Source organism: Choloepus didactylus, chromosome 22, assembly GCF_015220235.1.
Source record: "Choloepus didactylus isolate mChoDid1 chromosome 22, mChoDid1.pri, whole genome shotgun sequence".
NCBI classification, from domain to species: domain Eukaryota; kingdom Metazoa; phylum Chordata; class Mammalia; order Pilosa; family Megalonychidae; genus Choloepus; species Choloepus didactylus.
The window spans coordinates 37,203,995-37,228,961 of NC_051328.1; the positions used below are offsets into that span (position 1 = coordinate 37,203,995).

At 43.5% G+C, this 24,967-nt stretch overlaps 1 protein-coding gene across 10 annotated transcripts; it reads right to left on the reverse strand.

The window, feature by feature from the left end:
- Window positions 1-316: 316 nt before the first annotated feature.
- SDR42E1 (short chain dehydrogenase/reductase family 42E, member 1) lies at window positions 317-10,310 on the reverse strand. Of its 10 annotated transcripts, none has more exons than XM_037816148.1 (4): window positions 9,855-10,076; window positions 5,503-6,623; window positions 3,518-5,249; window positions 317-2,958 (listed from the first exon to the last, which is right to left on the reverse strand). In XM_037816148.1, the coding sequence occupies exons 3-4, from the start codon at window positions 3,583-3,585 to the stop codon at window positions 1,845-1,847; spliced, it is 1,182 nt and encodes a 393-aa protein (XP_037672076.1). In that variant the 5' UTR covers window positions 3,586-5,249; window positions 5,503-6,623; window positions 9,855-10,076; the 3' UTR covers window positions 317-1,844. The 10 variants fall into 10 exon arrangements, with proteins under 10 accessions (XP_037672076.1, XP_037672074.1, XP_037672072.1 ...); XM_037816146.1 differs by having other exon boundaries at window positions 3,518-3,613; window positions 4,376-4,474; window positions 5,503-10,076; XM_037816144.1 differs by having other exon boundaries at window positions 3,518-3,613; window positions 4,376-5,249; window positions 5,503-10,076.
- Window positions 10,311-24,967: the final 14,657 nt, after the last annotated feature.

Below are 24,967 nucleotides of genomic sequence, written 5' to 3' on the forward strand. Positions count from 1 at the left end.
TCCTTTAAGAAAACTGAGAATATATCATTCTTTTGAGGACTTCATTAAACTGTATTTAAAAAGTCTTGCTGTCTCTCAGTTGACCAGGGATAAGTGCCTGACTGTACTCATTTGGGGTATCAGTGACCTTCTCATGTGGACATGTCACCACTGGACCGTAAGTCAGTAGAGGGCCCCTGTATTGTCTAGCACCCCGAATGTCACATATTGCTGTAGGTGCTCATATGCGTTAACCCCAGACTAAAGCAAAAGCTTCTTTGTGATGTAAAGGACTCCACAAATATTTCTTAAAAACAATCACCACCAACACCTCATATTTGTGTTGCTGTCCAAGTGGAATTTGAAATAAGTTTTTATTTATGTATTAAAAGTACTTTCACCACATCTTATTTTTAATGCTCGCAACAAACCCTGTGAGGTGGACAGGTTGATTAGAAAAGGCAAAAATAGTTATTCCCATTTCCCAAGGAGGAAGTTCAGGTCTAGAGAGGCCTCAGTGACTTGGCTTAGGCCATGCAAAACATTTGTGCTTGCAGGTCTGCTGACATCAAGCTCAGCTCTTTTTCCTAAAATCCAGGCAGCCTTCAATGGGGACTGACCACAATCACCCAGCAGCCATCTTCTACAAATACTCCTGGAACAACTCTAACTTAACTTTCTACAGCAATCTATCCTCCCTCTTAAAGTCTGTCAATACTAGCCTTTCTGCAGCTGGAATCATGGAATGGGTAAAGATTTTCAGTAGTCTTCCCACTTTAGTTTTGTTGCACCGGTATAACTTGCCCGTCTTCCACAGCAGTCCCCACGGGTGGCTGGACCCTGCTGCCACTGTCCAAAACATTCTTCTTCGGGGGTTGCCTTCAGAGATGCAAAATTCTTTCCAGAAGAAATCCAGTTTATGCTTTGTGTTTAGTGTTATGCATCATTTTTTTTTTAAATTAAAAATGGCATCTTCCAGCTTGATCACCTCCCCTAGTTACCAGTTTTTTAGATGTTTCTAAACTTCAATCTATCCTCAGAGGCCAAAACTTTTCCAACACTGAGTCTATCATAACACACTTATTGCAGGCTCTGAAGCATACTAAAAAGATGTTCCGGAACAGTTAGGAGCAATAGCAGCCTCTCTAGAGAGAATACTTTGAGGAGGAAAACCCGCATGTGGGTGTGTAAGAACAATATTAATAAAAAGGTCTTGTGCGTGTTGAATGGCACTTCATGTTCTGTGTCTAACCTAATCCTCACAAGAACCCAGTGAGGTAGGGTAAAGGTCTATTTGTTAAAAGTCAAACATTACCATCTGGTCACACAGGTGGAATGACTCTTAGATCCAAGGGCAAAAGCTAATACATAAAAATTAGGCTTTGACTAGCGAATGCCTCCTCTGCAACAGTCATAACCTTTTCAGAAGGCTGGTCTGAGAAATCTGGCCCAATGTGGTGTTTCCTACACATTTTCCAAGCCTATTATTAGTGTTTTGCTGTTCCTGTATCAGTCCAATTTTTAGTGCATTTTTAGTAGGTGCATCATGTCTGGAACAGAAATCATTGCATGTTTGGCTTTTGAGAAATTCACATTCAATTCTAAGCTGAGCAATATAGTTCAAAAATAACTTCTATTGTACCCATGTAAGGATACAAGAAACCAAATTTCAAACTAATCTTTGCTTTTTTTTCTCCTAGCAGAGAATAGTGCAAAGGGTTAAAAAATAACTCAAGAAATCTACTCTTCAGTAGCAATTTAAAGAGCCAAAATTCAGCACCAGAGATACTATCTATATTTAAAATCCCATGCTCCCTGAAAAACACCTCTGCAAGCATGATCAGTTCCTTCCTTTTAGGTCCTCATCATACTGACAGAATCACAGAAGACGACAGCCATGCGAGAGCTGCTAGAACCAGAAGAAAGACCAACAGTCTGTCCCAAACAAACCACTCTGTGTCACAACTTGCAGGATTTCTGCCGTGGCCATGGGCTCTGAACCATTCTACTACTTCCTGGAGGTCAAATGGCTGAGCCTCATAACCGAGCTCTTTTCTGGCTTTCTCTAGGCTAAAGTAATGTGTGACACCAGTTTTGTACACTTCGGTGCGGGTGAGGAAGGGCTGGAAGTTGTACAGCCGACCCAAAATGAAGTGGACCATCTCTGTGAGGAAAGCAAAGCAGTAGATGAGGCTCAGTGGCAGGCGGACGGATGGGAACGGATAGCCCAGGCCCTCGACTAAAGGCCGGAAAAACTCAAAGTTGTTCACTGGTCTGCCGTCAGAGATGAAATAGGGCTGCCCAGAGGCGATGTGGCCCTTGTCAGCGCTCAGGGCCTCTGAGGCCAGAATGTGAGCCTGCACCAAGTTATCCACATGGACAAACTCTACCAGGCTCCTGGGATCCCCATACACAAACCTGAACAGGCCCCTCTCGATGTAGCCTACTATCCTGGGGAGATGCCTCTGTTCTCCGGGCCCGTAGATGCCAGCTGGTCTCAGAGCACAAGTTCTCAGGATGCCACTGTTTCTTTCAAAGGCTGTACCGCTGGCCTCCAGCACCTTCCTCTCTGCAATAGATTTGGTCCGAGAGTAGTGATCAGGATGGAGGTGAAGAGGTAGGTAAGGCAGAGATTCATCTCCATTTCTGATAACTTGACCTCCAAATATGACATTGAAAGTGCTGGTGTAAACTAATCTTGGCACTCCTTTCCTCCGGCAAACTTGGAGGACGTTCTCTGTGCCCCCCACGTTGACTTCTTCTATTAGGTTTCGATTCAGTTGCTCCTGCCCTGACATGCCATAAGAGGCAATATGGAACACACAAGTGACATCCACATCCTGGAAGGCTTTCTCGACATCACAGAGGTGGCGAATGTCTCCAAGAATAAACCTCATCCCTTCTGGAACAGTTTGAACAGGCCTGCGTGTGTCAAACAGAATCACATGGACTCCCTTCTGGTTCAGCGCACAGCCTAGCCTGAAATGAGAAAAAGTAAAAATTAGATCAAGTCACTATTAAGCTCTGCCATGGAAAAGAGCATAAAATCATTTCCCAATCAACATGGGGCTGATCCAAGTCTCCTTGGCTTATGAGTTCACATGTTCATTAGTGTAAGTCTTATGCAACTCAAATATTTCAAAATGAGAATCCTTGTATCTTCTTAAATCATAATTAGAGAGGTTTTATCTTCAAAGACAGTGGGCTCCACAAATTACTTTTTTCCCCTCTTTTCCAGGACCACCACCCATTCTTTGAAATATTTATGAACAACAACATAACTGTAAAAGAGTATCTATTATTTGGAATTGGTTTTGGTGATGTGAATAACTCCCCCCACCCCCCAATATGAATGGCTTTATAAAGAATCTTCTTAAATGGACTATATCTATAGTTCTTAATTTCAATATCCCAAGCAGTACACAGCACAATTCACTTTTCAAGTCTACATTATATTAATGTCAGAGCTGAAAGCTATACCTTCTCCAGGAACTATTAGCAAAATAATTCTATGGGCATATTTTAGAGATACACTGACCGGAAACCAACATAGCCACCGCCTCCTGTTATGAGGACAGTTTCCTCTGAGGATTTCTGGAACTCCATATGTGGCTGCTGAAAGATATAACTGGACCTATAAGAAAGAAATATGCAACACTATTACCAAGCCAAATGTACATGTGATTCTCCCTAAATTGGGGTTAACAAAAACAAACAAGGAAACACTCCAGTAGAAAGAAAAGCTTAGGCCTGGGTTCTAGTCACGGCCCTATAACCTTTCACTTCTTGAGCTTCAAATTTCTTTCTAGGTAATATGGTGAAAGCACTATCTGCCCTGCCTACCTGCCAAGGTCCTTGTGAAACTTAAATAAGGTAACGTACCTGGGAATGCATTCAAAACCACAAAGCATTTTTCAAAGGTAAGGCACTATTATTAATCCTTGGAAAATATTAGAGTGTGTTTGAAAGTAATTCACTCAAATTTGGTGGGAGAAGGCATCCCCCCCTGCCCCCATGCACCAGAAAATCAAAGACAGAACTTGAAAACAAATTTCCAACATCTTTTGTTTAAAACAGAACGCTGCAGCATGATTAGTTTAATATCAGTGTTTTATTAGCACTATACTAATGGGGGAAACTCCTTTCCATAGCAAACCACGCTCCCCACCCCCACCAGGAAATCTTACAAGTATGGTCAAGGGCAAGTGCAAGTGCAAAGGTCAAAGGAGGCATGCTGTTTCTCCCTCCTCCGTGCCAGCTCTGGCCCACGACTGCAACTAATGCTCCCCAAAGTGGATGTGAAGAAGAAAGAGGGTGGAGCCAGGCAGGGAGTGGGAGCAGCGCAGGGTGGGCAACGTAGGGTGAGGCTGGAAGTCTGAAGCCAGTGCACACGTACCTGGGATGGGAACCCACAGGGTGACTGATGTCTTCCCTCTGTTCCTAAATGGTCACCAGACCATTGCCAAGAAAATCCTCGAGACTTCTTGAGACTCTTCTGCAAAGTTGTCACAAAGCTCTGCTATGTGCTATGAACTCTAAGGTTTCTAAAACAACAGCTCGGTGCAGTGGCAGTCATAGCGACAAACACTAACAGAATGATGATTCCTAGGTGCCAAGGCAGTATGCGAAGCACTTTCCATACATTGACTACTCCGTCCTCACAAGCATCCTATCAGAAAACGACTATCATTTCTCTGTTTCTTGGCTGAGGAAAATAAAGCCCAAGTTTGCCGGGATTAACACCCAATGGCTGGCTGGCCCCAGGAATCCATGCTCTTACCACTAGACCACAAATGGAAGGAAAATGAACTTTGGAGCCCTTTTACTAGCCATATGAAGTCGGACAAGTTAATCCCTCTGAGCCTGTTGCTTCATCTAAAAAGTAGGGCCGTCACCAAGCTTATGAAGACTGAATGGGATAACGTACCAAAAAATGCCCAGCAAAATGCAGGACATAGTATGGATATTCCATAAACATCATTTCTCAAATTTCCTTAGCCTTGTATTTGGGCATTTGATTATTCTATCACGTTCTCTCAAAAGTATGGGGTTAAAAAATTTGACGAGTTCTTCTGGATAGTTAAACTGAATGTATTAGTTTGCCAGGAAAGCAAATCAGATCATTCATGCAGAAATCAGTTGTTGTGACAGCTGAAGACAAGAGTCAACCAGCCTCTTAGGGTATGCAGAAGAGAAGAAGATTGAGAAATAAAAAGTTGAGCAAGATGGTGTGGAGGCAGGTGGATTCCAAAGGTAAAACTAAGCCACTGCTGCAGTTGTGATTACGAAAAAAAAAAAAAAAAAAGAAAAAAAAAAACATGAAGAATGAACACACCAGCATGCCTTTAACATATGTATCTTTATGTATGTTACTCACCTAAGAGCGACCTATTGTGTTCTGAATAGCTATAAAACCAGATACAGTCAATTCTAGTATTTAACACAGTCACATCTGGTTGATTGCAAATGCTCTATTTTCAAACACAGATGACAGCTACCAATTTTTCAATCCAGACTTCTTACCTTCATCTCCATGACCTGGTTGCAATCTCCCTCTCTGACTTCGTCTCACACTCTTCTGCCAATGGTGCATTCTCTCCAAGTACCTTCTTTGCTTTCCTTAAAGATGTCAAGCTCATTCGTGCCTTGAGGCCTCCTCACACTCATCCATCAGATCTTTGCCTGGCTGCATCTTTCTCAATATTTAGAGAAGCTCAAATGTCACTTACCCAGAGGGGCTTTTCTGATCGCCCCATCTAGAATAGCTCCCGCTTACCTTAAACTCATGAGAATTGAGACCTTTTGCCCTTTGTCACTAGGAGGCCCCTACCAGAACCGAGAACACAGGAGATGCTCCATAAATGTTTGTTGAATGTACGGATGACTTCGAACACCATAAAGTCCAGCTAATTTAGTAAAATTATGATGGGTACGAATTGTGCAGGGTCCTGTGGTGTCTGAGTCCTTGTTACGTGTTCCAATCAATTCTGCTATTGTAGTTCAACTTACCTCCTAAAAAGTTCCGAGCTATGGAATGTGAGACGCAAAGCAGAACGAGACATCCTGGAGCTTAACACTGGAGGAGAGAAGCTTGTACAAACATCTCAAGTTCAAGGCAAAAAGGCAAAAGCAGATTGCTGCGACAATGTTGGTGTAAACAAAGTGGGAACACCAAGTGGGTGGTGGAGGGGAGAAATTGATTCGGACACGGCAGATCAGGGAAGACTTCCCGGCAGAGTGAGCACTGGAGCTGAACCAGGACAGCTGGGAGGACACCGGCCAGCAGAGGGAGAGGCTCCTGCAGGCTGGAGGCGCGTCAGGAATGAATGGAAGTGGGACAGGGAGGCTGTCTGGGCAAACAGTCTGGAGAGTGCCCAAGTGTGTAGCAGGAGATTTAGGGTGGAAAGATAGCCTGGGATCGGCTTGTTGGCAGCCTTGAGGCCTCTTCTGGGGACTTAGAATTTATGCTGTAGATAATAGAAAGCCTTTGAAAGTTCACACAGGGCAGCTTAGTTCTTTTGAAAGATCAAGCTGAGAATGGATTGGAGGAGGAGAACCTGGAGATAGGCAAAAGTCCAGGTAAGGGGTGATAAGGATCCGGGCTAGAGGGGTCTCCGTGAGCACAGGAATGCCAGTGTGTCCAGCTGAAATTAGGACAAGAGTTCACAATCAGCTGAAGGAAGTGGCAGCAGGCAGCTTCCAGGTGGAAGTTTTGAGGAAGGTAAACCCTTCCTCAAAACACAATGACTTTGATTAACAGGATGCCAGATAACAGTGTAAAATAATCTTAATATATCCAGAAAAATTCTACCATATGGGATTCAGAAAACAAACAAAGCCTCAAAGAGCCCAATTTTAAAAAAATTCCAACTGAAATGCTTCCTAATCTCCAATGATTCTTTGTTTTTAAAATGATACATTCCAGCCCAGTCACAAGACCACAGGTCAGTCGTGGCCCACCTGCTCCTGCATCATGCCAGGTACGCCCACTTTCAAATTAGGAACACCTGCCAGGCCTACTCAGGCTACTTCTCTTTGCCTTCCAACTAATTCCAGAATGATCCCAGGCGAGAACTTGTCTGAATGACCTGATCAGGACGGTTGGATGAAGAACATGGTAATGAATATGGAAAAACTAATAAGTGGCAAGACAAAAGCAATGACCAGAAACCTATCCGCCAGATTACCAGTTGTTAACAGCACCCTTCCGAGGGTTACTTCCTTTCTTCCTTCCTGGTTCCTCCATCAACAAGCAGATGGAAATCTCAGTCAGCACATTTTCCAGAAAACCCTAAGAAATTCCCATGAACACCCGGCCAGAAAGGAGAAAAAGAGCATAAACATTTTTACTTCAACCAGCTGCCCGATTTTCATGCACTTTATGGCTTTTCTTTTACTAATTAGTTTCCATCTGATTTCTTCTAGGGCTGGGCACCAGTGTTTATAATTGGAATTGCTTTAAGGTTCTTCCAAAATTTGACTTTGTTCAGTAATTGCTTTCCTCTGGTGGGAGGCTAACTTCTGACCCGAGCAGTCATTTTAGCAGGTACAGGCTGAAGTTAAGTCCATGATCAAGGAAAAGGAATCTTAATTACAAACAGGAAAAAATGAAATTTAAAATATGCCTGACCTCTTGATAATACTCAGGTAAAAGTGAGGGTAATAAAGCTGACATCTCACAGAGAAGTTATGAGAAGAAACTAATAAAAATGGCTGGGAGTGCTTTAGATTTTCAGAGACCTAATTAAATGCGAAGGATTAGTAATAAGAACCTTAGATTATCCACATAGTTCCTTCAGCCCCGTGAGCCCAAGATGATGAGGCTACCAACCCTCCTGATACTGCAACGCAATATACAAATCCAGGTGCACTAGAGATGTGGCATAGAGCTAGTATTTAAGACTGCTTTCATAAAAATAAAACTTTACCATATTTACTTTAAAAGAAGATCAAAATATTATCGCCAGGTAGGTTAACCCTATAAATTACAGCACAAATACTCCTAGAGGTAAAAGGTAACTGCATTCTTATTGTATTAAAATCAGGAAAATATACTGATGCTAGGTTTGTGAAATGGTGCTGTTCCAATTCTATGCATGACATGGAAATTGTGTTTAATAGGGCAATAAAGATGAAGAAGTAAAGACAATAAAGAGAGTAACCCCAATACAGATAAAGGGTGTATGAAACATGAGGTTAAAACATGAAGGCCAGACATGTTTTGGAAGAAGATTAACCAAGAGCATAGCATTAAGTGAAAAGCTGATATACCCCTAAGAGATATGGGCATTTGGCGTCTAATGTTTTGAACATAACTGAAGGTGGCAGGCAGCTGTCTTTAGCTCGGGGACATCATCTCTAAGCACACCAAACTTGCTTGTCCAGCTGCCCACTCACATTCCTTTAACCCAGATACTCATTGCATAAAAGACTCTTGCATTACTTCACAATGCTTATGACTAGAGCAAATAATTTTATAACTGGTATTTCCAAGCTGTTTCCCAAAGCACCCCATAAACTCCATGCACAGATCATTTCTCCAGGAATATGCAGGACAGGAAGTCTTGGGCAGAGTGAAGAAGACACAGGAAGTCGAAATGGGATGAATTCTTTGCAGCCTTTTCAAAGGCTCCTTTCCCCCCACATCTGCAGGGTGGCATACTACAGTTGGACTTCCTCACCTCCCTAGGTCAGCATATCTGCCCTGTCTGCAAATAGGTGTGATAGCAGCTGTCACTTATTAAGCACTTACTGGGTACTAGTGCCCTTTCCATGAATGATTTCCCTCGATCCTAATAACAACCATCTGAGACAGGTACTAAATTGTTCCTCCCACTTTACAGACGAGAAAACTGAGGCTCAGAGACACAGAAGTGACTGGCTTCAAGTCTTACGGTGAGGGACTGGTGGCACAGGGGTGCACACCCACTGGAATCCAGGTATGTCTGACTCCACAGCTCACATCTTAGCAGCAGCATGTAGGGCACTGCAGAGTTCCTGTTGTGAAGCACTGGGGATCTGAGTCTCCTGGGGATCTCTCAGCTGACATGCTCTGCAGTCTCCTAAGGAGCAGGGAGGAGGCTCTGCCTCGCCTCACCTGAGGCACAGGTGGCAGTGATGCAGGGTAGATTCCTAGGTTGGAAATCAGAAAACTTGGGTCCTAGACTTGGCTCTTCCACCAATGCCCTGTGTGAACATGGGCAAGCCACTGCACATCTCTGACACCGTATCCTGCTCTCTAAAATGGAAATAATAACTACAGCTACATTTATTATTTATTAGGCGTTGGAGACTTGTAGAGCCTATCATTGAAGCCTCAGGACACTTTTCTGACTTAGATACTATTATAACTACCACCAACTTTTCAGAGATAAGAAACTTGCCCCAATTAGGCAGGTTGCAAATGGCCGTTTGACCCAGGGCCTGAAGCCGGGGTCCCCGACGCTCCAGCCTGTGCTCCTCACCAGAGCCTGGCATCGCGGGTGGGAACACGCAGTGTCTCTCTCTCCGTCACCACCTTGGCACCTGCGTGCTTCCTGCCATACCTGCTAACCCTGGTACTACTGTTTATGTTTTATTTAAGTCCATTTACCTTTTTAAATGGGAACCTTACATCACCACTTTAAATGGGAAACCACGATAATGTCATAAAAGGAAAGTAATCTTAAAAAAAAAGGAGGGGGGGGCGATGACAGATCATCGAGTCTAACTAGCTACAGACGCCTGTTGACGGCTCTGAGCCTGGCGCCTGCCGTCTTTTCGTTGCTGTTGTTAGAAGGGAAGCAAGACATCCTAGGATCTCTGAGCGACATTCTAGAAAGCCAAGCTGAGCCCGGATCCTCGAAACCCAGAGGGGCAACTGTAAGGGGGGTGACCTTTCCGCCACCCGGGTCGGCGTCACTCGCTACCGCGCCACCTGCCACCGGGAAGAGCGTGGTCGCCCTCGGCCGTTCCCCGACGCGCCGCCCCGCCTCGGGCCCAGCGTCCGCGCGGAGGGGCGACGTCCCTCGCGACCCCGGACCCTCACAGCGGCGGCGGGGCTCTGCACAGCCCTCGGACCCGCCCGACCCGGGAGCCGCGCGCTAGGCCGTGGGCCCGACCCCGCCCTCGGGGAGCCGCTTCCGGGCCGCTCTGGGAAGCCCGGAGGTCTCCGCAGCTCTATGACCCGCAGGCCTCTCCGCCGTGCGGGCCGCGCCCACCTGTGCTGGGGTAGCAGGGTCGCTCCCGGAATCCCCCCCACGCCCCCAGCCCCCAGCCCCTGTGTCCCGGCTTCGCGGGAGCCCTCGAGGGTCACCTGCCCTGCTGTTCTCACTTCCAATTTCTGCTTTCAGACGTCCTCCTCGTCTCTGCGTCCCCCACCAACGCGGAGCACGGCGCCCGGTACGTGGGAGGCGCTCAGCTCAGTCAGCATTGTTGCCTGGATGGAGGGAGGGACGGAGGGAGGGACGCACGGAGCAGGCTCCGCGAGTCTCTTGAATATTCGCTCTCCGTTTAGCTTTCTTAGTCTCGAAGAATCTTTGAGTTTCCACATATGTGTTCCCGCATGCTCTCCCTTGCCTCTGATTTTCCATATTTTTCTAAGCCCACTTCCTCTGGCCACTGAGCAAGCAATGATGCCAGGACTAACCTGTGTTGCTGAAGGAACCAAGAAATTAAAAGTCATGTAGAAAGGAAGGTCGGGCGGCGTATTCGGAGGTCTCCCTGAGGTGCCCATCTTTTGCATCTTCGCCATGAGCGTGCTCTAAGGAAGGGTGCACACCCTGGATGTTCGCGCGCTAAGTGGGCCCCCGGGGGGAAGGACTTAATCTCGGTGGCTTCGTGGTGGTGGCTCTTGCTGGTAGAACTGGTACAACCTTTAGATTCAAAGACACCCTTACGATCACTCAGTTTTCAATAAGAACTCAAAGTCACAAGAACAAAGTCAAGCCCTGGGATCTAAAACTTAAGACAGGTGAGGAAAGCTGAGTCCCCTGCGTTAGCCTCTCTGATAGGAGGTTCTGCCGTGTGCTCCTAGCTTGTCCCCAGCTGTGGTCCAGCCACAAGTCTTGGGAGACTTGAGCTAGAGTTGTACCGAGGACTCTTCAGGGACAGCTCTGCCCGGGCTGCTAGAGGAAGGGTTCGGCGGGGGCTGGAAGATCGGCTGTGTCTACTATGTGTCCTTGAGACAAGGAGCCGAGGAAGAATAGACCCCCCCCTGAAGATGCAGTGCAGAAGTGAGTTCTCCTTTAGGGGTTTCAAGATCCCCTGAGGGAGGCCCAGATTTACTGCATGGGAAGGAATGTTGCAAATTTAACTGTTAATATTCTTGGTCACCAAGGACTCTTTTTTCATCTAAGCACTTAGGTCTTAAAGGAAAATGGCCAATTTTAGAATTGCTTCCTTAGCTTCTCACTGCAATTTAGTGAGTTAATTTTGTAAAAGTCTGAACAACCAATCTAAGATAGAAATGACCAGAGAAAGAAACTGGTATCAGTGTGAGTTTATATGTAAATGCTTGTTTAGTTCTCCACCCCCACCCCCACCCCCCATAACAGATCCAGACAGTGGATCCATTTCAGAAACATCAGTTTGTTGTCATCATAATTCCTCATGAGTGTACAACACTTTATACCTTACAAAGCACTTTCCTACTTATTAGCTCATCAGATGCTCACAGAAATTGTATCTGTTAATGTTCTTTGGGTGTCAAGTAATAGAGAATGACTTTAGCTAAGTGAAAAAAGGGCAATTTGGGGGATCTCAGAGTTGAATAATTGTATGTATGTAAGGGAAGGAGTGCTAACTTCTGTAACAGATAAACCCTAAAACCTCAGTGGTTTAATGCAATAAAAGTATATTCCTCACCCTCTTCATAGTCCAATTGAGCAGGGAAGAGGGGCAGGCACTGTTCCATAGGACCACTTAGATTGTAGACTGGGCTTCTTTCATTTGTAATGCCACCACCTTCAACATGTGGCCTCCAAGGTCACTGAAGGAGGAGAAGCAGGAGCTTGGCCTTCCCTGACACCCCTGTTTAAGGTTGGTCTCCTGAGACCCCTTGAAGTTCTCCAATCTCTTCACAGCACTTAGCTGACCTGAAATTGTCTTGTATGATACTAGAAGGAAAGATCCACAAGGGCAGAAACCTGCCTTATTGACTGGTGTATCTCCACTGCCTGATATAGTGCCTGGTAAAGAAAGGGAATTCAGGAAATTTTCATTGAATGAATGAACATGTGAATAGATACCATGTCTCTGGTTGTTTATGGTCCAGACCTCAGATTTGCAAATGAGACCTTTTGGCCTCACTTGGGTCAGAAATCCACCTGTGCTGTGGTCAGCTGTGGCAAGGGGATACACACATGACTATTAACAGCCCACTGCTATAGGCTGGGGCAGTTCCGAGAGAAGGGAAAACATCGTGAGCTTGGCAGACACCCCAAAACCCACAAGGGTAGACCAGCAACATCAACTTCACCTGGGTGCTTATTCAAAATGCTGGCTCTCAGGCCCCATTCCTGGCCTAATACAGCATTTTGGCAAACCCCCCAGGCAATTCATGTGCTCAGTAAGATTGAGAAGCATGGCACTAAAAGGTGTTTTGCCCTAAAACCCTCTGAGGTAGGTATGAAATTCTTTGAGGTTAAGTGACTGTGGAAAGTCGTGAAACTAATGAGTGACAGGGCTGGGATTAAAAACCAATGTTTCTGGCTCCAAATCTCTCCACATTCCATGCTCTTTCCACTCTGCTGCTCTATCTCCTGGATAAACCTGTTTTCTTCTACTAATGAAAAAAAATTAAAAGGGAAAATAATAGAAAAAATAGAACTACATTTTAATGGGGGCAAATGGTTGCAAGGATTGATTTGTATTAGGAAAGGAAACCAGCATTTATCACTTACAGTGCATTTGATAAAATGTTTTTCCCCATTGCATATTCAAAAACCCTCCAAGTAACATAATGACTGTTTATATTTCATTTATTCAGCAATTAAGAATCTTAACATTCTTTCATATTAAGAATCTTAACATTCTTTCGTAAGCATTTATGGCACTTATTCACAATTATCAAGCATCCTATTTGGGTCAATGGTTTTCCTTTTTCCTCTTAAACAACTTTTGAACCAACTAACTTTTATTACCCATGCCTTTCTCAATATTGATTAAACTGTTTAAATCGTGCTGATTACAACTGCACGTTATTTTGAGTGTTGGGGTCTCTCCTAGTAACACACAAAGGACCCCCGGAGATAGTAAAGCTTGTGCCTGTCCCTTTTGTCCTTCAGTGTTATCAGGGACTGAAGAGTATGGCTACCAGCCAGATTAACCGGGACTCCTTGGGTTGCAAATCACATTAATCCATCCCAAATTAGCTAAAGCAAAGGTTCAGATGATTGGATCAAATAACTGGAAACTCTAAAAGTAGATCTAGCTTTAGAGCCTCAAACATCATCAAAGTTCTCTCTCTCCATTTCCCAGCTCCTCTTGTCTGTGGTTGTATGGCTCTCTCCCTGTAGCCATAGATGGGGTTTATTGGGAGCCGCAAGCTAACATCTTCCTTTATAGGCTAGATCCCTGAGAAAGACTGTCTTTTTCTGTTAGTTCCAGTAAAAATTCCAGGAAGAATTCTGGCCATTTCTTAACCAGCCACCGGGAGATGATATACTCTGATTGACTAACCCTGGGATGGTGTATTAGTTTCTTAATCACTGCTGTAACCAGTTACCACAAACATGGTGGCTTAAAACAACACACACTTACATTCTAACAGTTTTGGAGGTCAGAAATCTGGAATCAGTTTCATGGGGCTAAAATCAGGGTTGGCAGGTATGTTCCTTCTGGGTGCTCACAGGGAGAAACTTTTTCCTTGCCTTTTCCAGCTCCTGGAGCTGCATTCTTTACAATACTTGGCTCAGGTCCCTTCCTCCATCTTCAAAGCCATCAGTGAAGCAACTTCAAATCTCTCTATCCTGTAGTCCAATCTTCTTCTGCTTCATGTAGGGATGCTTGTGATTACTTTAGGGCCTGCCTGGATAATCCAAGATGATCTCCCCATCTCAAGATCCTTTATTTAATCATTTACCATATAAGGTCATATTCACAGGTTCCAGGGATTAGGATGGGATGTCTTTGGGGGCCATTATCCAATCGACCACAGGTGGGATTTGGTCTCACCCAACTATTGGACAGAGCAGGATTATTATAGAACATGTCTGATATGGTTTCCCAAAAAAAGAATGGATTCTTGGCACACATAAAAGAACACACTCTCTACCCTTACCAACCAAACCAATGTGTGCTTTGTGGCAGATTGCTTATTGCCACCTAAAATATGCCTTTCCCTTCTTCCATAATAATAGAGTGTTATTAGCTCATGATAATCCAGAATAAAAACTAAATTTAGCAGCCTCCACTGAAGCTAGATATGACCATGTGGCTAAGATTTTGCCAATTCTGTGTGATGGATGTGTGCAATCTCTGCATCAAATGTTTAATAGGATATTGTTTGTCTTCTTTACTCCCCTTCCCTTGGACTGGTACTCAGATTGGTCAGTGACTCGGCTTTAACTACGTGGATGAGGAAAGTACCCTAGGGACAGTTTGAGCAACAAAATAGGAGGAACCTGGGTCTCTGAATGACCTTATGGAGTAGAGCTGGCTCACTAGTTCCAGCAATCTAGATTACCTGTACTGTTACTTATTGAAGACACCATATATATATTAGAATATAACATATACACATAGAAGTGATAATTTTCCAAGTGCAATTTAACAAGTAGAGAGCAAATTTCAAAGAATGTTATGGGTTACATTTCCACAGTTTCAGTTGTTTCCTTATTGTGAAATATAATATATATGCAGAAAGGTAATATCTTTGAAAGTATGATTTAACAAGTAGTTATAAAGGAAATCTCCAAAAACGTTTTGAGTTACAGTACCATAGTTTCAGTTATTTCCTTATTGTGAAATATATACAAAAAGGTGACAACTTTCAACTTACAATTTAACAAGTAGCTATAGAACAAATTTCAAAGGATGCTATGGATAACAGTTCCACCATTTCAATTCTTTCCTTCTAACTGTTCTAATACCCTAGCAACTAAGAAGAAAATTATATAGAGATTCAGTATTCATAATCCTTTGTTGAATTCCATCTTGTCTATTGCTACCCCTTCCTCTAGTTCAATCACTTTCCTGATCTTCAGGGATGTCTACTTTATGAGCAAAGGGGATACATCTAGTTGATGTTCTTGAAGAGGCTATTGCCTCAGTGGCATAGGAGCACTCTGAAGGATTTAAGTTTCTGATGAATAAACTTAGTGAGTGAAACCTTTATAGAGTCTCACATAAGGATCTGGGTATTCTTTAGGGTTTTCAGGACTACTGTTGATATGGGCCTATCATAATGTGGTCATTTGGCATATCTAGGTGAGGTTTGCATAGGAGTAACCTCCAGGACAACCTCCTGACTCTATTTGAATTCTCCTAGCCACTAAAACCTTATTTTGTTGCCTTTCTTTTCCCCCTTTTGGTCAAAAAGCATTCTCAATCCCTCAGTGCCAGGGTCAGGCTCATTCCCAGAATCCGTGTCCCACATTGCCAGGAAGGCTCACGCATCTTGAGGAAGGAGAAGGCTTTGTTCAAGTATTGGTTCCATCCAGTAGGCCACGGCAAGACCAAATAAATCTACAGGACGGAGGGGGCATGATCCAAATCCCCTCACTCCACCCTTTTCCTACATGTCCTCTTTCTCAGCATCAACCTCTCCATTGCTTCTGGAGCTTTTTAAAGCTCTGCTGCAGTTCCTGGGTAACACCAGCATCTGAGACACTGTTTCGATACATTCTGAGGCACCTTCCTCTACCCCTAGAAATAATTTCTCCAGGGGGCTACCCCTTGGAGAGAGACAGCTTTCAAGCCATGTGTGTGATCTGTTAAAGAGGTTTTCTAACTAATGGCTTACTTATAGCAGAGATGTTAAATTGAGGTTTATGAATGGCTTACCTTTTCTAACCTTTGGACTTAGAGAAAGTGTAGCAAGATTAAGAACATGGATTTTGTATTCATATCATTGTAGGACTGAGTCCTGGCTCTGCACACAGGAGTCCTGGACTGATGACATGAGATGATGCCTGTGTCCCCAGCAGACCCCCCCAGGCAGTGTTAGCTGCTCTTGTTGTAGATCAGATTCAAGATTGCACATGCAAAAATTGTACACATGCAAAAAAAGTCCACAGCAGCATTATTCCAAAAAATGGAAACAACCCTAATGTCCATCAACTGATGAATGGATAAAAATATGGCATATCCATAAAAGGAATAGTATTTTTCCATAAAATAAAATGGAGTGCTGAAACATGCTATAGTGTGGATGAACCTCAAAAACATCATGGTAAAGGAAAAAAGCCAGAAGTGAAGGACCACATATTGTATGATTCTATTTATATGAAATTTCCAGAATGGGCAAATGTATACAGACAGAAGGTTGATTGGTGGTTGCTAGGGTCTGGGGCAGGGGCTTTGTGGTAAAAGGGTAATGGGTATGGGATTTCTTTCAGGGTGATGAAAGGTGGTGATAGTTGCACAACTCTGTGAATGTACTAAAAACCTTGAATTGTATACTTTAAATGGATGAATTTCTGATACATAAATTTTATTTCATAAAGCCACTGTAGTAAAAAGATTACACATGCAATAATGCCAATCTCATTCTATTTCAATATTATTTGAGTGGGAGAGGACAAGATGGTCTGTGACCCTGGGAATGCCCATGGAAGTGTGTCATGGATGTCGAAATCAATATGGGTAAAGGTTTAGGATCCGTCACCTTAGCAAAATAAATATAATTCTCTTCCTCCACTATCTCAAAATGAAGTCTGTGTTCATGGGAACTTTCACATTCCTCTCTTGGGACAAGGATAGAAAAGTACAAACCCAGGAGTGAAAGTGAGGTTCGAATAAGTGGTTTTTAATTAGCAGCACTGAAAACTGAGTCAACTTGTATTAATTTTTGTGATCAAATTACTTAACTTTGCCTCTCTTTTAACAGCTAGGGTAAGTTTATGCTGGGATTATTTTAGTCATTCTAATTATACATGCATCAATATTTAGTGGGAATTTACCTAAGTCACAGCATACCCAATCGTTTTCCCTCCCTCAGAGACCAAGGTAGTACATTGTAATATTAATACATGGTGCACAGTACACAGGTGAAGTTCCTTTTTTTTCTTTCTCTTTCTTCTTCCTTGTTTGTAAGGAACATTCAGGTGATGTTTCTTGGAAAGTGATGTGCATCTATTCAGATGCATCTGCAGAAGTATAAGCAGTGCTGTGAATGTTGACACAGAGTGTCAGCAAGTGTCAGCAAGTTTCAGCAAGTTGATCCTGGAAGTCTGTGAGCTTTGATGATCTTCTCAACCATCCAGCCTGAAGGCCGACCCCAGGGTCCAGAGACAGCTTGTCCCTGCATTGCTCCCTCAAGTCATGTGGAAGGAGATGAAGCCAAAATTGAGCCTTGAGTGGGAGGGTAGGACAAGATATGGGGCCTTGTGGGGGAAGGCCTGGGGACCAAAGACACAACAGGGATCACAGGGCCTTGGGAGGGTGGAAGGAGAGAAAGACAACACCAGGGAAAGGTTTCCTGCCCCTCAAAGGGGTGGCTGGAGAGATCCAGGTCCTCACAGCTAGTGGGGAGTTGGGGGGTGGAAGGAGCCGTCTAAGGGAAGGAAGTCTTTCCAGACTCCTCTCTCTGTAGGTGCTGAGACTTGGCATGTGGCACTCTACATAGACTTCTTGTACATTCTTCTGGATTCCTTCCCAGTGTCTGGCCAGTTTACGGTACTCCTGGGATTATAAATTGTGCCTCCCCCAACTGTAGTAAGGGCAAAGGGTGTGCATTGCTGTTGTTTTTGTTGGATCTATCTATCTGTCTATCTATTTATCTATCTATCTATCCATCCATCCATCCGTCAATCTCTCCAAAATCTAGCTATCATCTATCTATCAATCATCTGTAATAAATATTTATAATCTCAGTTGCCTCCTATGGAGAGTGGGATCCTTTATATGGAAGGCCCTTTTTCTCTTGAACACTTTTATGGGCATGTGTACATTTGTTCAGTATAATTTTATTCAACACTTACTATGTGCCAGGAACCGTTCTACGTGTTTGGGATAAAAGAGTAAACAAAACAAAGGTCACCTTCCCATGAAGCTTATGTTCTGGGGGAAGGTGGAGGGGGAGATAGACAATAAACAGTAAACTCAGTAAGAACATTATATAGTATGTCAGAAGGAAAAAAGTGGTAAAGAAAAGGAAAATTTAGAGCATGTTAAAGGTGGGGTGGTGGGCACGGGGGCTGGCTTCATTGAGTAGGACAGCATTGAGCAAGGAATTACAGGAGGTGAGGAGATTAGTCAAATGGACACCAGGGGAACCACATACCAGACAGAGGGGTGGGCAGAGCCAAGCTCCAAGACAGGAGCATGCTTTGCATGTTTAAGGAGCTGCAAAGAGGCCCTTGAGTTTGGAATGCAGTGAAGGGAGGGGAGGGAAATTGGAGATGTGATCCAAGAGCTTCAGGGGCCAGATAATCTAGTCTAGTAGGCATTTTAAGGATTTTGGGTTTTACTTGGGGTGAGACTGGGTAGACTTTGCTGGGTTTCAGCAGATGAGTGATGTGATGTGAGTACAGTTATAAAAGAATTTCTTTGGTGCTTGGTTGAGAGTGGACTTCAGGGAGACAAGGATAGAATCAAGAGGACCTATTGGCAGGCTACTGCTGCAATCCAGCAGGAGATGATGGTGGCTTGGGCCGGGTTGGTGGTAGGGGAGGTGGTTAGAAGTGGTCAGGATCTGGGTATATTTGAAGGTAGTGCCAACAAGATTTCTTGATGGATTGGATGTGTTTGTGAGTCAAAGAGCAGAGTCAAGGGTGAGTCCAACAATTCTGTGCTGTGCTACTAGAAGGAAAACATTGCCCTCAACTGACAACTGGAAGTCTGTGAGTGGCATAAATTTGGAAAATGTAAGTTGGGGAGTAGGAGTTAGAGTGGGCCATGAGCTAACTCTGCAGAATAGAGGGAAGAGAAGCTAGAGTCCATGGGACAATATGGGCAGAGGTTAAAGAGAGAGTGAGAGAAGTGAGAGAAGCTCCAGGAAGCATCTATGAGATCAGTGAAACTCCATTGAGGTGGTGGAAGGAGGTGAAGTTCTCTCTTCATAATCAGAGTTCCTTTTACTGTCGTGCATGCTTGGTGATGTAAATATTTCCTTCTTCTTCTGCATCTCTCCCATCCCAACCCCCAGCTACTGAAGGGAGGAGGGACTTTGATCAGATTGACTTTACTGCTGTTAATTAACTGTTTTGCAAACAGGAGAGAGTGGTTGTGTGTTTTACATTAAGGTCAGAATGTGAAGCAAAGTGATGTCTGACAAGAGGCAGAAGGAACCATGAGAGGGTAGTTCTCTAGGAACTAGAAGAAATCTTGGCATGTCTTTGACTTCCCAAGGCCATTGGATTGTGAATTTGAACCAATCTTATCTGGATCCCAGAGTCCAAAGAGTTCCAGCTGACACTTAGGTTATAAGGACATGATATGATCAGACTATATATTCTTCTTTATAACCTTCTCTTCTTGCTTAAAAAAAATGGCAAACATTTTCTTGAGTCCTTTAATATTCTTCAACAACATGATTTTTAATGGCCATATACTGTCCATCAGATGAAAGTACCGTAATTTATATAACAAATCCCTTATGGTAAGCCATTTAGGGTGTTTCTACATTTTACATATGATAAATAACACTGAAACGAACAACTCTCTCTATAAATCATTATGTGCATCTTTGATTATTTTCAAATGGGCTCATTTTAAATAACCATGAACAATTTTGCAATAGCAATTTCTGCTCATTGTTTTCTTTATGAACTTAAACTTTTCCTTCAGGCAAAAAAAATGGAGAAGTTGTTCTTGGAACATCTGGCTTATGGTGTAATTTACTTTTGGTATTCAGCTGTGATCCCAAATTTTGAAATGTCTTCTTTCTAATAAACTCATCCTTGATTTAATCTCCCTTCTGGAGATACAGATGCAAGTGTGTTTCCTTCTGTGAACCTTTGGCCTAGCAGTTATGCTGAAGTTGCCTTCAGCTCTTATTTCTCAACTTTTAAGCCCCGAAGGATTAGGGACAGAAGCGGAAAGAATTACACTTTGGGAGTTTTTGTTAGGACCAAAAAGATTCTTGTGATAATGGCTGCTGTTGAGAACTACGATATGCCAGGACATTTACACAGATTATTCTTATCACCCCTAGGAGGTATGTGTTATTACCCTCACTGCTGGGAGATGACTGTGGCTCAAAGAGGGTAGTTCACACAGTCAGTTAGGTAGCAGAGTTGGAATTCTAACACAGATTGGTCTAACTCAAATACCCCATATTGTGTTTTAGTGGAGCTCCCATATTTTTGAATTTGGTATACAGCTAAAATTCCAAACAAAAAATTGAGGAGACCCATAGGCTTGCCAACTTTTTGTTTTGCCAAATAAAGTCATTAAAATAGCAGCAGTAACCCAACTGTGATACCCTATTACCACCATTTCATGAACAAAAAGGTCTTTTAATGCCAAAAAGAGGAAGGCAATTATGCTGGTTTGGATGCATTATGTCCCCCCAAATGCCATTATCTTTGATGCAGTCTTGTGTGGGCAGGAAATGTATTGGGGTTGATTGGGTTGGAGACTTTTGATTGGATGTTTCTGTGGAGTTGTGATCACTCAACTGTGGGTGAGATCTTTCACTGGATAATTTCCATAGATGTGTGGCCCCACCCATTCAGCATGGGCCTTGATTAGTTTACTGGAGCGCTATATAAGCTCCGACAGAAGGAGCGATCTTGCTACAGCCAAGAGGGACGCTTTGAAGAGTGCATGGAAACTGAGAGAGTAGCTGCAGATTACAGACAGTTTGAAGACTGCCGTTGAAAGCAGACTCTTGTTCCAGGGAAGCTAAGAGAGGACAAACACGCCAAGAGCAACCAAGAGTGACATTTTGAAGAGATGCCGTGGCCTAGAGAGGAACATCCTGGGAGAAAGCCATTCTGAAACCAGAACTCCGGAGCAGATGCCAGCCACGTGCCTTCCCAGCTAACAGAGATTTTCCGGATGCCAATGGCCTTTCTCCAGTGAAGGTACCTGTTGTTGATGTGTTACCTTGGACACTTTGACCTTAAGACTGTAACTGTGTAACCAAATAAACCCCCTTTTATAAAACCCAATCCTTTTCTGGTATTTTGCAAAAAGGCAGCATTAGCAAACTAGAACAGCAATAATCTCTGAAGACAGTTCTTTCAATTAAATGAATTTGATCTTATAAAAACTCAGTACATTTTCCTTTTTGATGATAATAATTGCATCGTGGGCCAATGAAAAGTAGGCACTCTCTCTAGACCACATTTAAGAACTGCTTCCAGAGGACATGTTGTCATGACTGCCTCAACAGAATGGTTGCTCTGACTTGGCTGACCCACGTGATGAGAGATACAAAGTCTCCCTTCTGTTGCTGGAAGGACATTACAAAGTATTCACAGGGTGGAGACTGGGGTGTCTCTCTCATGGTCTGACTCCTATTTGGGGTAGAATTCCCATGCTCTAGTCTATCACGAGTGAGGATGTTTGGCCCCTGCCCCCACCTTTCCTATAACCACAGGTTGTCTGGAGCAGGCCTCCCTTCAACTCTTCTCCACCCCCACCATGGTTCGAAGGTTCCCCTAACAACTCAGGACAATCCAAAGATATTAGAGCCTGATGTGAATCTCATCTCAGGGCCTTAGCTACATGCTGGTCTCCATGAACAAGATCTCAGGGCCCAAATCTCCTATGGTAACCACGTGGAGGAAGGCTGGATTCTGGCAGAGCTGGGAGAGTGGGTTTGGGAGGAAAAGGCCACATGTGGATATTACTAGGGGAGCAGATACTTTCTCAGTCCCCCTGCAGGGTCACCCCTCCATCCCCACCCCCAAGGTCCAGCCAGTCCCAGGATTGGGCATCTGCTGTCTAGTTGACCAGAATCCTCTCCCTCCTTCCCTTCTCCCTGGGGATTCTCCTCTAGACCAGGTAGCTTTTTTTTTTTTTTTTTTAATTTTAATAACTGCCATAAATCCAAAGGGTCTGATTGAACTACTTTCCTTGGCTAATGCCCACCCCCCAAGTAGAACTACCATCCACTGTTCCTGGGCCCAGTTTTATCTATTCCCTTTCCTCTGGGGGGAGTGAGACCACTCAATGTGCATCCACCCTTTATTAATTGACAAATTAACTCAACAAATTTATATGAGTCAGACACTTGGATAGGCCTGAGGATACTGAGAAACAAGTTTTTATCCTTCACTTGTTAATAAGTAAAGAGAAGTTTATAATTGGTGATAAATGCAATATAGAAAATTAACAGGACTCTATAAGAATGTGGGGGTGGTTGAGGTGATCTAGGGTCTTTAAATTGGGTAATTACAGATATTCTCTCTGAAGGGATAACATTTAAGAGGAGACCTGAAAGATTTGAAGGACTCTATATGTAAAAAGGAGGGGAAGCGTGTCTTAGGGAGAGGGTTTAGCTCAGGCAAAGGCCCTGAAGAAGGAAAATGCTTGGCTCTTAGGCATGGAATTGCATGGAAGGATGGGGCAGTTAAGGACTATGAGGCCTCCACTGGCCAAAGGGGGATGTGCGGGAACTGAATGGATAACTGCTTTCTAGTTTTGTCTCCTGGGTGGACAGGCTAACCAGATTTCACACAGCTCTTCAAAAGGTCTTGTGGGATCTGGCACTAGACACCTCTAGGGATGGCCAACTCTAAAATGCATCCTTGCGTTGGTTTCCCTTCCTTCTCTATCTCACGCCCCGTGTCCTTTGCTTCTGTTCCCTGGAATAACTTCCCAAATAAACTACTTGTAAGCAAGCTTTTATTTCAGGCTCTGTTTTCGGGGAACACAGGCTAAGCCAAGTGGCACAGAAGAAGCAGGTATTTGCTAAGAAAGGATAATAATAGACCATGCAGGCTAAGAAGGTTAGGAAAGACAGGATGAGGTTGATGGACTATGAAAAATTAAGGGGGTTAATGGACTGTGGATCTTGATGAGGCTGCAGAATTGTAGGAGAGGAGGTACCAAAGCAAAGGATCTGGGTAGATGGTACTGCAAATTCTGGTGGTGACAAGATCAGAGTGGAAGCTGGATGTGGTGACCAGGATAGGAGTTCAGGCAAGGGTCATTGGAAATGAGAAGATGAAAGTACTGGGATGGTTTTAGCCGTAGATGGGTGGGGATGGAAATCAGATTGAAAGGGATTCAAGTGTAAAAGAGAAGAGGGAAATGAACATGGTAGACAGAGATCACTGCTCTGGGAGGGGCATGTTAGAAAAGGGGACAAAAGGCATCAGAGTTTTGGCTCTCCTAAGTACCTTTAACCACAGTGGTGTCTTCAAAGGATATGGAATAATCTGGGTGGGGGGGTTCTTTGGGAGGAATGATGTTGAAATGTGTTTTAGGAAATACTGAGTTTCAGGTTGAAGCAGAACATCAAGGTGGACATGGACATTAGACAGTAGGACATGTAGGACCTTGGGAGAGATGGAAGAGCTGGAGTACAGAACTTAGAGTCACCCACCTACCTGTGATGGTTGAAGCGATGACGATAGAAGAGATGACTTTGGGGACAGCATAAGCAAAACACTGAGATACTGAGAACCGAGCCTTGGTGTTGATCTACATCTGGAAGATGAATATTAGGGGAGGAGTTTTGAGAATGGGGGCCCAGAGAATTAAGGGAAAGTAAGAAATAAGAAAGAACCTTTGAACTCAGCATTTAGGAGAATATTGGAGGCAGAGGAAGTTATATTGGAATGGTTTTGGGCAGTGTTTTAAAAATTGGGTCAAGACCCTTTAGCGGGGCATGAAAGTAATTTAGCATGTGAAATAGAAAACTTCAAAACCAATGGCAGGTTTAATTTTAGTTATATAAAAATGTTTATATATGTGCAGATGTGTCATGGATCACAGTGTAAAATGTATTTTTATTGAGAATCACAGACAAAATAGATTAAAATTCATTGAGTTGGGAAGAACCTAAGACAGCAGCTAGGTAAGACAGGGCAAAAAAAACACCTCCGTGAAAAATACTAGATAAAAGCCAGAAAGTGACCCAGAACACCAGTTCCAGTGATGCACCAGCTGGACAAGTTCTGCTAAATCCACAGGGACTGTGCATTTGGTGAAACTGGGAGTCTGCATTCTGAAACAAGTGAGTAAGCCGGCTGAAAGTCCCGCGGCCACGCTGTGGTGTGGCGAAACCGCGGGTTGGCATTTAGAGACGGACTAGTTCTTTTTTTTTTAAAATTTTTATTTATTTATTTATTTTTATATTGAAATAAATTCAAAGTTATAGGAACAGTTGCAAAAACAATACTAACCCCATACACAGCATTCCATCATACCCTGACCCCACTCCCCCGATAGCTGAATCCACCAACTTTGACATGCTGTCACGTCGCTATTTCTTTCCCTCCCTATCTATCATGCATCATCTATTGCTCTGTCTTCTGAACATATGAAAGCTAGCTGCACACATCCTTGAACATACACTATAATTCACATATACGCTTCCCATGAATAAGAACATTCTTTTATGAAATACCATTAAGCACAGCTAAGAAGTATAAGAGATTCAACAATGATACAAAGCTTACATTCTATATTTCCTTTTCCTTATGTCTCAACTGTGTCCCTTTGAGCCACCTGTCCTCTATCCTCCAATCCCATCCAAGTTCATCTTTGGCATTCAATTGTCATCTATTTAGACTTTTTTTTTTCAGTTGTGGAAACATATATAGAGCCTAAATCTTCCCATTCCACCCCCTCCCTAGCCTTCCATTAGTGGGATTAGTCACATTTAGAATGTTGTAATGCTCTTTCCCACCATCCATTACTAGAAATTTCCCTTCACCTCAAACAGCAA